This window comes from Lontra canadensis, unplaced genomic scaffold (assembly GCF_010015895.1).
Source record: "Lontra canadensis isolate GAN:19392208 unplaced genomic scaffold, GSC_riverotter_1.0 scaffold10, whole genome shotgun sequence".
Taxonomy (NCBI): Eukaryota; Metazoa; Chordata; class Mammalia; order Carnivora; family Mustelidae; genus Lontra; species Lontra canadensis.
This window is the reverse complement of record NW_022631004.1, coordinates 6,396,264-6,410,881: the sequence shown is the minus strand read 5'-3', so window position 1 is coordinate 6,410,881 and position 14,618 is coordinate 6,396,264. Positions and strand designations below refer to the sequence as shown.

The following is a 14,618-nucleotide window of genomic DNA, read 5'->3' as shown; positions in this document are numbered from 1 at the left end:
CACTAATATGAAAATATATTTAAATCTTTCATCTAAAAAAAGTATAGATTGCTATATTAAGAATTAATCAAGTTTTTTCGTGGTCCTTTTCTCATAAAAACATCTGTTTTTATTGCTTTGAATAAGCTGACTGGCCACTAGTTTGCAGTTTCATTGAAGCTAAGTGAGTAAGTTCTACTGTACAGTACATGAAACTCAAAGGGACATCAGCCAAAAAGATATTAAGAAATTCTTATTAAAGTGGATTTTAACTTCCACGGCTGCCTAAAAATTAAATTGTTACATAACAATCTTGATTACAAGTTTTATAGCTATGCTATGTCATGAGTTTAAATAAACTTCTTTGATAGACAAAACTTAATAAAAAATGTTGTAAACTGTGTACACTCAATATATATATACCACATTTACAAAACAGGGCCCAATGTTTTACACAAGATAGTTTTTAATAAACATTCCTTTTACAGCTGTAATATTAAGAAAAAAAGTTAAGATGTACACCTAATCAATGATGTCATGACACATAAAGAACATCTACATAAATCAAAATCAGAAAATGTCAAAGATATCTCACTCCAATGATAATCAGGTAATGAACTAAAGAGATGTGCATTTCAGATCTATACTGTCACCAATTCCCTGATAATAAATGAAACAAGTCAGCTATTTTACAACAAAAGATGGTATATTAAATACATAACAACATCGCTTTTTTGCAGAAGGAAGTAATAAGTAGTAGATAAAGTTCAGATATATCATTAAAAGCTGCATAGCATGAATTCAAGGCTGAATATAGATAACCTTTAGAATATAAGCTGTCTAGGAAAAAATATGCATCATATGGAGTATTTTAATATTTCAGAGCAATATAGTTAGAAATATATTAAATATGAATATGCCTCAATTAATTGGTTTTTTTTATATAAACAAAGGGAATTATTTTTCTATGAAAATAAAAGACTAGTATATAAAAAAACCACGTTTGGTCTCTTAAAAGTGAATCTCATATGGAACAGTTGAACAAATATATGCTCTCTATTAAAAATTTAAGTAACGATAAAATTTGTTTAGAAATATGTTTTTATTTTGGTATTTTATTATCATGCTTTATAATATTACTATACTATATTGCAAATCTCATAGCAAGATGATAAAGATTTAAATGAAAAACTGTACCAGATAAAGCATGAAACTAAATAGCTCAGAATAAAGCTGCTGTGTTTGACAAAGATTAAATCCTACTTACACATTCTACAGAAATCTAATAAAATGTGAGCCAAATACATAGATTTCAGATTAAGAGATAAATTGCCTTGATCTGGATTCTAGTTGTAACTCCTTTTTATGCTGTTTTCTCATTTATAAAATGAGATATAACAGTTCTACCTCAGGGTTTTACTGTGAAGATTAAATTAGTTAAAACTTACAAAGCACCCATAAAGTTCCTCACACAACATAAGGACTCATGCATAATGAGCTACTGTTGTTACCATTATCCCTCATCTGAACTGTGTGCATGTACACGTGCACACACACTGTCTCGGTCCAATGACCTCAATCTCTTGCATAACACAGTGTTTTATAAGTATTTTTCCTCTTTTCAATTCCATATTTTCTCCTTCCTCATTGTCTCTCATTCATACCCATAAGAACATATATAACACCATTAACATTACATCTAAAATTTTTTTTAAAAGAATGAATTAAAAGAAGTAACTACAATCTTAACCCAGAGTTACACCATAACTTCTCCAAAATCAATTAGAAAGAACACTAAGGAGTAAGTTCCAGGACAGAATGGTAGACAGAAATGGCAATTAAAAACTTTTTTCTTCCTTCAATTCCTAAAAAATTTGCAAACAAAAAATATTTTTTAACAAAAAAATTTAATAAAAATAACCAAGCAACAAAAAGAACATAACATAAAACACCAAACATTAAATAATTGGTTGTCATGAAGAAAATAAACATATTAGAATTAGAGCTAAGGGTGCAGCAAAGTTTAGCTCTTAACCATGCCCCATGTGCCCAAAGCAATACTGTTAAGTTGACAAAACCTCTGAGAATTTTTCTTAACACTTTCACATATGGAGAGAAACAAACTGAGCATGTATCACTATTCCTTGCATCTTCTAATTGAAGATGCTAGAAAAATCTACAGTGCAAAAACTGATGAAGCAAGGAGGCAAAAATATAAGACTAATTTCCCAGGGCAGAAGTAGACTCGAGATTATTTTCTGAAATGATGGATTATGATTCAAAACCTAAGCACATTTTTCCCTGATGAGAACTGTCCATAGCTTCTAATAAAATGGAACAAACCTGGCAGAAGATACTTAAAATCCTACAAAAGAAAGCAAACCTTAGGTGTGCTAAGAAAGCCTCCTCATCTATTTCAAAGATCTCTCTCCCTCTCTTCATGATAAGCTGTACAATATTGGGCAAATATCAAATTGCAAACATCAAACTGTAATTCAAAAAGGGAAAAAATTAGCTTTACCGACACTGGAGAGAAAGGAAGAAGTGATTAGGATAGTCTGTTTGTCTAAACCAACAGATTATCTGGACAAAACATTCTAAGAATGAACAAAATGAAAAGTAAGAGCATGGTAGTAGTGATGCAAAAATATATCACCAATCAATGAATACATTAAAAATGACCTAATAATAAAATTTTTATATAAAACTGAAAGATTCTATATAAATGACAATGAATCCTAAGAGAATGTGACAAAAAAAAAGAAATACCCTATGATTACCTTCTTCTAATGAACAACCGAACAAAAATGTAACTTGAATACAAAAAAAAAAAAAAAAGTTAAAATAAATGAATAAAATAAAGAGAAAAGTTAAAGACCTAAATAAAGAACAAAACATAATCATTAGGGGAAAGAAAAAAAAAAAAAAAACAACTCTCTCCCTATCAAGGTTGCCCACTTGTGTGGTAGAATAAAATAGAGAGGGTACCTGGGTGGCTCAGTGGTTTAAAGCTTCTACCATGGGCTCAGGTCATGATCCCAGGGTCCTGGGATGGAGCCCCCCGTGGGCTCTCCGCTCAGCAGGGAACCTGCTTCCCCCTCTCTCTCTGCCTGCCTCTCTGCCTACTTGTGATCTCTGTCTGTCAAATAAATAAACAAAATCTTTTAAAAAATATAAAAATAAAACAGAGAGAGGTATTAGCCAGTCTTTATATTGTTGCAAGGACGAGTTTTATTTTATTATTGAGCATATCATAGCTGGATCTATAAAAAAGCTTTGAAATTGGAAGTTATTTTGTCTGAAGATGTGGACAATGCTGAACATCTTTTCCTTATTCCTTTGTTCTTTTCTTTCTATTCTTAAGAGTATTTTCATTTTGGGGGTGCCTGGGTGGCTCAGATGGTTAAGTCTGCCTTCAGCTCAGGTCATGATCTCAGGGGCCTGGGATGGAGCCTGGCATCAGTCTCCCTGTTCAGCAGGGAGCCTGCTTCTCCCTCTCTCTCTGCCATTCCCTCTGGCTCTTTCTGTCAAGTAAATAAATGAAATCTTAAAAAAAAAAAATTAGAGACTAATAAACTACAAACATCGGGCATTACAAACAAAATGAAACACTAAAAATTTAACTGCTGATGGCTAGAGATCAAAGAAGGTACAACAAGAAATAACTGATAGATATGAAAGACAAAAAGACGTATCTGACATAGAGTGTGTTGTTAACTAAAGAAGAAGAAAATAAAATTGAAAAGATATTTCAGGGATGCCCTGGCTCAGTTGTTAAGCATCTGCCTTTTGCTCAGGTCATGATCTCAGGGTCCTGGGATCAAGCCCCACACCAGATGCCCTGCTCAGTGGGGAGTCTACTTCTCCCTCTCTCTCTCTGCCCCTTCCCCTGACTCATGTTATCTCTTGCTAGCTCTACTCTCTTTCAAATAAATAAATTTTTAAAAACCTTAAAAAATATATTTCAAAATTTAACTTCAAGACCTGAAAGAAAAACGTGAATTTGCAGAAATAACAAAAGACCACGTTCCAGGAAAATTTGATAAATGATGTTCAATACTGTACCATACTGCCGTTACGGAGATGAACTTCATGGGCAAATAAAGAAATCTCAGACAGAATAGAAGCAAATAATCGATTGAAGGCTAATATCAGACTGGCCTCAAATTTCTCTGAAAGAACATTTAAAGCCAGAAGACAAAGATGGAATGTCTACAAAATTCTAAAGGATTGCATGTGTTAGCCAAGAACAGTAAACTCATCAGGATGTCATTCAAATATAAAGAGAGAAGGCAAATGTTCTTAAACATGAAAAATGTTCAGTGTCCAGCACACATGAACCCTTGTAGGGGGAAAAAATGATGAAACCTAGCCAAATATGAATTGAGTCTAAAGAAGGAGCTCAGGGGCCCCTTGGTGGCTCAGTCTGTTAAGCGTCCGCCTTCAGTTCAGGTCAAGATCACAGGATCCTGGAATCCGGCTCTACATCTCAGGGGGAGCCTGCTTCTCCCTCTGCCTGCCACTCCCCCTGTATTGTTTGCACTCTTTCTCTCTCTCTGTGTCAAATAAATAAATTAAATCTTTAAAAGTAAATAAATTAAAAAATAAAGAAGCCTAGATTTAATAAACTATGACTAATAAAAGGGTGTACTGATTCCTTTTAAATATTTTCAATCACTCAAGTACTATAAGAATTGTGACTGTAGGGGCACCTGGGTGGCTCAGTGGGTTAAAGCCTCAGGTCATGATCTCAGGGTCCTGGGATTGAGCCCCGAATCGGGCTCTCTGCTCGGCAAGGAACCTGCTTCCTCCTCTCTCTCTGTCTGCCTCCCTGCCTACTTGTAATGTCTGTCAAATAATTAAATAAAATCTTAAAAAAAAAAAATTGTGACTGTAAAACATGAATGTTGTACATTGAGACAATATCAAAATTAAAGTGTAACTTTTAAAACTGGTAAGTGAAGAAAAAAATATGAGAGGACTAATGTCCTCAGCTTTCATAATAGGCTGCAAATTGAAATATGAAATTTTTCAAGATTGACATGAATAAAGCTCTTATTTAAAAAAACAAGCCATTGACCACATAATTTTTTCATAATTGACCAACCTCCTATTGTTTGAGAAACTACTGGGTTGTTTTGTTTTGTTTTCTTCTTTGTCACAGAGACTTTTCCTTCTGTTTTTCCTCAGTTTTATCTGTTAGAGTTTACAAACAATGTGTAATAAAGAGCCTTCTTTGTATATCCTTATATACTAGCACTTTTTATTTCCAAAAGATAAATTGACAAAATAGGAATATTGGGTAAATGAGTATTTGTGTGCGTCTATATAATTATCAAAATACATATGGCCATGCCTTATTTTAACACTTAAAATGTATATTTCTACTATACATCTAAAAAAAAATCACTGTCCATCTCCCCTATCTCCTTCAGCAGTACATCACCCTATTTACTTATCACTCTACTTTATCACAATATGAGAACAGAGAAGTGAAAGATCATGATTTCTGAAATTTGCATTTCCTTTAATATTTGTGTTTTTGAGTATCATTTTATATGTTACTGGTTACTTACATTCTTCAGTGAAATTCCTATTCAAATCCTCTGAGTATGTCTTTGGGTTATTTTTTGCTCATCATTTCATAAAAATTATTAATATAGTGAACATATTAATTTAATAGTCTTTCTACACTCCATTATATCTTTACATATTGTTGATATCTTTCCTCAGGTTAATGTTATGTATAGTAACAGCTGTTTACTTTTACAGTTTCCAAGTGCCTGTCTTGGTTAGAAATTTCCCTCATATGCCTTAGTTCCATTTTTATAGCTTTCCAAATATTTTCCTAAAATATATACTGTGTCATCTTTCATGTCTTTTTCCTTATTCTATAGGGAGGATTTTTTTTTTTTTGTATACGCTATCTTTTATAGCATTAATTAGTACTGAGTATCTGGAAAGGCAAGTACATCTTCAATATTCTCTTTTCATAAATCTCACAGCTGTATAAAAGCATTTATTTTCCCATTTTATCTGTATATTTGGTTATCTGAATATATAATTTGGAAGTATTTAATATCTGGACATTTTGAAATGATATTTAAGTGTCAAATCACTCCACTGTTTTTCTAATGAAGGGTATAGTAATGGATATTGCACTGAATTTATGTATGTGAGAAAAACTGACATTTTTGTGACATTAAAATTATCTCATTTTGACTATAAAGGACATTATGCAGAAAACATGAATAAGTCTGTAGATTAAATAATAACCACTTATATTGGTTATAACCAACATTAATTTTCTGATTTAATAACTGTGTAGAATATACAGAACTGTGCAGAATTAAAACAGAACAGGCATAGGAAATTTTCACTGAAGAAATTAAAAATAGAAGATCACTATGACTTCAGCTTGCTCTCAAATTCAAAAGAACAAAAAAGAGGGAGAAGAGTAAAGTAATATATGGACATTGGGGAGGGTAAGTGATATGAGTGCTATGAAATGGGTAAGCCTGACGATTCACAGACCTGTACCCCTGGGGCAAATAATGCATTACATGTTAATAAAAATAATTAATAAAAAACAAAAAAACTTTAAAAAGTAAAGTAATAAAACTTTAAGAATCATAGAATCTAGAAGAGGGGTGAACAAGAGTTCTTGTATCACTCTTACGACTTTTAAGTATCAATTTATTTCAAAATAAAAGAGTGATTCTGTCTGTTCCCCTCACACATACACACACACAGAGCAATATATACAACCCAGCATAGAATGATTTTCCAGTAGCTTATATTTTGTTTTGTATTAAGCTTTTATAGTTTTGTTCCAAATAGTATCTGTGCATTCTTATAGAATTTGACCCAAAATAGTATTTTTGTCTTAACTACAAACAGACTGTATTAATGATTTCCATTCTTAGTGACTATTGCTTGCTATTCAGCAAACATATATTATTTTTTTGCATATTTTTCTTTTTTTGAATTGTGCTATGTTAGTCACATAAAATACATCATTCGTTTTTGATGCAGCGTTCCATGATTCATTGTTTATGTACAACATCTTATATCCAATAATTTTACCAAAGTCCCTATTAATTCTGGTAGAAAAATTTTCAAGAATCTCTCAACTTTTCCTATAGCATTAGCAATCTGGAATTATTTCTTCTTTTGTATCATTTACATTAACTATATTACATTTATAAAAACATCAGAAAATGTTATATAACAGTAATAGTGGGGATCACTTTTCCTGATTTTAATAAAAATGGCTTTCATTATTGAAAATGATGTTTAATAAGTCTTTATCATATTCAAATTGTTATATACAGTAGGGCTGCCAGCTAAAATTTATCATATGCTTCTTTCTATATTTCTCGATACCTTCACATGATTTTTCTATTTTTAATTTGTTGATGATAATTTATTTTATGGGTAAACATCTTAACATTAAACCATCTTTGGATTCCATGAGTAAATTCTAAGTGGACACACTATAAAATTCTTTCATCGTGTTGTTAAATTGTTGGTTCAAGTTTTAGTTAGAATTTTGCATCCATATTCTTAAATGAAACTGGTCCTCTAGAGTTTCATGTTGTGACAGTTGTATAAAATCCTGGGAGTGCATCTTTTTTAAGGTACCAGAGAATATCAGCAATATTTGAATTATCTGTTTTTAACATTTTCTAAAGAACCCAGAAGGTCCTTTTTAATTTTTTCTTTTCTAATTCTTAGCAAATGTTCTTGTCAAAATTCACACCTACTTCACGTTAGGTGTGAATTTTGGTAATTTATATACCCATCGCACCATTAATTTCCTCTGTGATTTCACGTTCGTTACACATGTTCATGCACAACTGCCAAGATAAGCAGTGGTCCCATGATGGGTCTGTCACTTGTTCCCCCTGTGAGGACTCAAAAAGAAAGCTATATTCTCCCTCATTTCTTCAGCTACAAATATTAGCATGGTCTCAAACCTCAAAGGTTAAGAAACTTCATGCCTCTGAGTTTCAGCTTCTCCCTAGAACCTGGAAGATATTTTCTCTACTAAAGCAATTTTCATTTCTGCTTGGTTGTCACTTCTGGTTAACTAGCTCTGCCTTGCCCAGGGAGGGCAGAAGTTCTTCACTAACTCACATTAAAGGAAAACTACCAGAGCCAAACCCACTTAATGGTTAAGATCAGGTCAACCAAACACAGAAGCTGCCATGAGCAACTTGTAGATAAAAAGAAGTTGAGAAGAGAGGGCTACAGAAACCTGTACTATCTTCCCAGATTCTCCCATAACTCTCAAAAATTAGTATTTAATTTTTTGATGATATATGTTTGCCTAAACCATTTTACCCATGCAGTTTCCCACAATTACCATTAAAAATGGCAACTTCCTCACACCAACCATAGGTTTAACCTACCTCAAATTCTGCATGTCTGTGAATATCCTCTGCTCGTTGCCTGCTCAGGATAAATTCAGCTTCATTTGCTACTCTTACTAGATGATCCTTCATTGTTTGGCTAAGCAACCTACAAAGAGATGAATACTGTCAAATAAATAAATGTATACACACACAACATATATGATTAATCAATGCTCAGAGTCAATGTATCTTGTTATTTGGGGAAGGAAAGGATGTTTACTCTCCTATCACCATACCCAATGAAGTACCATTATTTCACACTAAATAACTAAAGATTATAATAGCAAAAAGTTATCCTTCTGGCAATAGTAGATTAGCTTTCATCCAACTAGCTACCTGAAAAAACTAAAACTGCTGGATTAAATTTGTGTTTTAATCTTTTTTTAAGGAACTGGAGAGTTTACAAGGCAGCCGTGATTTAAGGAGCCAAGATCCGAGAGAAGAAAGCACACAGATGACATTCAGCATGACTTTTTTATTGAAACATTTACTTTTCAGATGTGGAAACAGAAAAGCAAAACAGAGTTAGTCTTACAGAGCTAGGGAGACAAAAATTGAATGTGATAAGCTGTCAAGGTATACGGAACCTAGTAGATTATCCAGGCTTACAAAAGGAACCCAAGTATACCCTAGGAAACAGCATAGACCAGTCCTCATAGACACTTAAAACAGACATTCAAATAACATTATAGTGATCTGTACTTAGATTATGAGGGAGACAAAAAGCTAAACAAAAATTTCAAAATCTCACAAGGTAAAGAGAAAAGAAATAGATATACCAACGCAGGAGAAAGGCAAACTCTTATAAAGATTTTGAAAACTCATAAAGATTTTGAAAACTCCAGCCTTGAATCATCTCAGTCCTAAATTAACATAATCAACACTCAGACTAACTGGTCATCAGAAATCAAAAGGAAATCCCTAGAAGAGGGTATCATCACCTATAGACTCACATTTACTCCTGTAATTTTAAATATAATTTCAAACAGTCAATCACCAATTAACAGGAATAAAAAGAGATAAGGAATGAAAACCAAATAGAAGACAACTCAAGACAATCAAGACAGTAAAGTTTCATACCTGAACATTGAAAAAAAATATAGTTACCAGTTCATGACAACAGATTCTAAGAAAAAGAATTCCAGTAGAGATTGGAAACTGTTAAAGTACTGAACAAAACAAAAATGAAATTAAGAATGGACTTACCAGCTTATTAAACTCAAATAAAGAAGTACTTAACTGAAGAATAAATCAATAACAACTAAACAGAACCACAGGGTAAGAAAAATGATGAAAATCTGACCCAAAAAAACAGATATATGGAACATGGTAAAAAGGTCTAACATGAATATATCTGGAGTAAGGAAAAAAGACAAATAATTCAAAAGGAGCAGCATTTGAAGAGATAATGGGAAATATTTTTTTGAAAATTTGGGGGAAAGCCATTGAGCCATATGTTGAAGTGCTACAAAGGCCAAGGAGGATCAAAGAATAGCATACATAGTCTAGTCATAATAAAACTGCCAAAAGAAAATAATCATAAAAGCCAGAGGGAGGGAGAAAGTGGAAGAGGTAAGGGTACCTACATGCCTTCAAAAGAGCAAGAATAAGATTAAGAATAAGAGTAAGAGGAAGCCCGGGAAGAATGCAATAATCTCTATCAACTGCTAAACAAAAATAGCAGCTAAGAATTCTATACCCCAAAATATCTTTTAAAAATAAAAGTGTAAGTATCCAAAATATACCACTGTGAAGAGTCTTTTTTCTGAACTCCCGTTGTCTGCCTAGAAGCACAGTCTCCCAAAAGAATTCATCTGTCACAAGTCCTCTCCACTGAAGTTTCACAACCAAGAAAGAAATATGCCTATTATCTAGAGACTTAGAAGTCAGTACCTGGAGAAGAAATTGCCTAAAGGCACACTGTCTCAAAACTATCTTATCTCCCATCTATCTCATAAGAGTCCATTTATCTTTCCTTAAAGTCATTTGTTTTTCCCTAAATGCCCTTCTCTCTTCACCCTCACTTATTAAGATGGCATAAGCCTCAAAATTTAAGGTCTTTCTTGAGTCACGTTTTTCTATGACGTCTCTTAAATATCCATGAATTTAAAAAAAATATATATATTTTCCCTTGGCAATTTTGTCAGGATGATTCACAGACCCCCAAATAAGACCCTAAGAGGATAGAGGAAAAATTTTTCCTCCCAGGCAAAAGCAAAATAAGCACATTCAATGAGAAACAAAACAGAGAAACTGTCAATAGACAACCCAAATTAAAGGGAGTTTTTCAGACAAGGAAAATAAGATCAGATTGATTTAACACAAGGGAGGTAGAAAACAAAAGAAAAGTCAACATGGGTAAATCTAAAAGAATAATGAATGTAACAATTATAATAATGACTTCTAAAATTAAAAAATATCATAATGTTAAAATATACAACAGCAGTCAAAGCAAGAAAAATTAAAAGGAATTAGTGTTGTAATGTTCTTTCATATCCATGCACTGGTGAAAGAACCAATTTATTTAAGATGTTAACAATTCTAATATTCATGTTTCAATACCTAGGCAACCACAAAAGACATCTAAAATAACGTATGACCAATACACTAATAGAAAAAAAAATTGAATAAGAAAATCATTTAGCTTAAAAGAAAGGGAAAAAAAAAAGAAAGAAAGAAGAAAGTAACACAAAAAACATTCAGCAAGCAAAAGGGACACAGATAATAAGAAGGTAAGTTTTAGGCTAAATACATCAGGAAAATATAGAAAGTAAACAGATGTAATGACACAATTATTGTCAGGTACATTTTTTTCTAAAGTATGTGCTGTTTAAACATAACACAGTTTCAATGTAAGGTTGCACAAATATTGAAAGTCATTTTTCAAAAAGATAAACAATTTAAAAAATAGTGAAAGAAGACTAATGTACCTTTATTAATGTAAGAAAAAGTTGGCTTTAAGAACCAAAATTAGAAATCACTAGGTTGAAGTGATTTAGATCACCACAAGTGATATACAAAATACAGAAAAATCTACTACACTCTGCTTAATAGTTACCCAAAAAGTGGAAATAATTTTAAGTACTACTTTGAAAAGCATTAAAAATCATCAAAATATGTAGGAACTAGCCAAATGTCTAGAATTCTACATATATACAAAAAGAATTAAAGAAGGACCATACCTTGTTCATGAAAATGAAAGTCTCAATATTGTTAAGGTATTGATTGTCCACAAAGTGATGTACAGCTATAATAAATCCCATTCTAGCAGGTCTCTCTATGGAATTTGAGAAGTTGATTCTAACAGTTGTATGAAAATGTAAAGAACAAAGAAAAGCTGAGACATTCTTAAAAGAGGAGGAAGAAAGAGAAGGAAAAAAGAGGAGAGAGAACAATAATCATAATCTTTTTTTTTTTTTTTAAAGATCTTATTTATTTATTTGACAGACAGAGATCACAAGTAGGCAGAGACAGGCAGAGAGAGAGGAGGAAGCAGGCTCCCTGCGGAGCAGAGAGCCCGATGCGGGGCTCGATCCCAGGACCCTAGGATCATGACCTGAGCTGAAGGCAGAGGCTTTAACCCACTGAGCCACCCAGGCGCCCCCAATAATCATAATCTTAACACAGGACTAATACCACCAAATATTAGGACTCATTAGAATGATATATTAATCAAGACAATGTAGTCCTGGGAAAACACAGATGAACAGACCAGTGAATCAGAAGAGAACATCCAGAAACAGACTCACACATATATGCTCACCAGATTTAAGATAAAGGCACTTTTGTATTAAGGAGGAAGAAGATGGGATTTCTCAATAACTGGTACTAGATTAATCATATGAACAAAATTAACCTTGACTTCTATTTCAACCTGTAACAAACAAATCCATTCCAAATGGGTTATAGACAAGACCTAAACACTTCTAGAAGCTTTCATAAGATCACATAGTATCTTTAATGACAAAGATACCTTGGAAAAAAAAAAAAACACAAAATACAACATAAAGAAAAAACACTGATAAACTGGACTTCTTTAAAATTAAAGATCTGTGCTTATGAAAGCTACCATTAAGAGAATTAAAAGACAAACTTTCAGAAGGGAGAATACATTTGGAATACCTACAGTCAACAAGGAACTTACTATCTTAAATATATAAGAAATGCTTACAAATAAAGACAATAATAATTTTTTTTTAAAAACGAGCAAAGTACACAAATAAGCACTTCACAAAAGATTTCCAAAAGTCAAATAAATCCATGAAAAGGTGCTCAACATTACTAGTTACCAGAGAAATACAAATAAAACCATAAGCTATAGTACATCCCACCAGAATTACTATATTTAAAAAAAAAAAAAAGGTACTGTCAAATTCTGGCAAGGATATAAATAAACAGGGACTCTCATAATCACAAAATATAAGAAAAAAAGGTTTATAGCAACTTTACTTATAATAGCCAAGACCAGGAACTACTGAAATGCTTACTAAGAGTTTAAAAAAAACCAGAATATTCAAATAATAAAACACTAAGCAGTAACAAAAGAACCAACTAATATTATACAAAACAAAATTAATTTCAATAACAATGTTGGGCAAAAGTACAAAAGAATATATACTATATGAATCATCTTGTATAAAAAGGTTTCTTAAACTCATCTACAGGGCACCTGGGTGGCTCAGTTGGTTAAGCAACTGTCTTTTTGCTAAGGTTATGATCCTGGAGTCCTAAGACTGACTCCCACATTGGGCTCCCTGCTCAACAGGGAGTCTGTTCCTTCCTCTGGCCCTCCCCCATCTCATGCATGTTCACTCTTTCTCAATCTCTCTCTCAAATAAATAAATAAAATCTTAAAAATAAATAAATAAACTCATCTATGGTACTAGGCAAGAGTTTAAGAGATGGTTTACCTTTTTTTTTTTTTAAAGGTTTTATTTATTTATTTGACAGAGACCACAAGTAGGCAGAGAGGAGGCAGAGAGAGAGAGAGAGGAGGAAGCAGGCTCCCTGCTGAGCAGAGAGCCCGATGCGGGACTCGATCCCAGGACCCCGGGATCATGACCTGAGCCAAAGGCAGAGGCCTTAACCCACTGAGCCACCCAGGTGCCCGAGATGGTTTACCTTTGATGCTACTTAAGACCTTACATGTAATGACTCATATGGAACTTTAGAAATGATAACAGAGTTCTAAACTTCCCAGCAAAATACCCTGGATATAAGAACATTTTGATGAATATTTCCACAACACCATTTAACTATGACGAATACTAACAAAATGATTCATTTAGTATAAATTTAGTCCTTCTGGAACAAGTTTACTATGAATAGGTCTTCTAAACTTCTTTCTTTAAAAGGAATTAGAAAGAAAGCCTGGGCAGGATTAGGATTATTGTTTTAATTTAATAGTCTAGGGGCACCTGGGTGGCTCAGTGGGTTAAGCCTCTGCCTTCGGCTCAGGTCATGATCCTGGGGTCCTGGGATTGAGCCCCGAGTAGGGCTCTCTGCTCAGCAGGGAGCCTGCTTCCCTTCCTCTCTCTCTGCCTGCCTCTCTGCCTGCTTGTGATCTCTCTCTGTCAAACAAACAAACAAACAAACAAATAAATAAATTCTTTGATTTAATAGTCTAGGGGACTAAACTGCAACTAGACAATGCCTACCTTCAAAAGTTAGACCCAACAACAGTTATCCACAATGGCATATCTATGAACAGATAACAAAAACCCATTGTCATATCATGGGGTACCTGTCTTTGTAGCAATATTTTAATCAAAATGTCAATAAAATATGCATAGACTTTGATACAATGCAATCATTACACTACTCCTAGTTACCAAATGAACATATTCCCACAAGTACAGAAATACATGTGTGTGTACAAGGAATTTCACTAACTGTTTATAAAGTGAAAAACTCAAAGAACCAAAATATGCAAACCTATAATGAGACAGATTCTTCTGAGTTGACAATAAAAGGATTACAACAATATGTTGTTAAGTGAGAAAAGAAAATTAAAAGAATATTATGTACGATGGGTGCTTGGAAAAAATACTAAAGAAAATACACCAAATTTGCCATTTACCTAGAATGAGGTCAGCAAAATAGGGCCTTAGGCCAAATCTGGCCTGCCAGTGGTTTTTTTTTTAATTGGAACAAAGACATGCCCATTTGTTTATTATCTATAGTGGTCCTAACATCATAACTCTGCAACAAGTTGAGCAGCAG

General features: G+C 33.1%; 1 protein-coding gene across 3 annotated transcripts in view; it reads right to left on the bottom strand.

The window, feature by feature from the left end:
* LRBA (LPS responsive beige-like anchor protein) overlaps window positions 1-14,618 on the bottom strand; it is a 729,797-nt gene that overhangs the window by 421,778 nt on the left and 293,401 nt on the right. For all 3 annotated transcript variants that reach the window (XM_032855538.1, XM_032855540.1, XM_032855539.1), the window contains exon 36: window positions 8,394-8,502. In XM_032855538.1, the coding sequence (XP_032711429.1) occupies window positions 8,394-8,502 (109 nt within the window). The remainder of the gene's footprint in view (window positions 1-8,393; window positions 8,503-14,618) is intronic.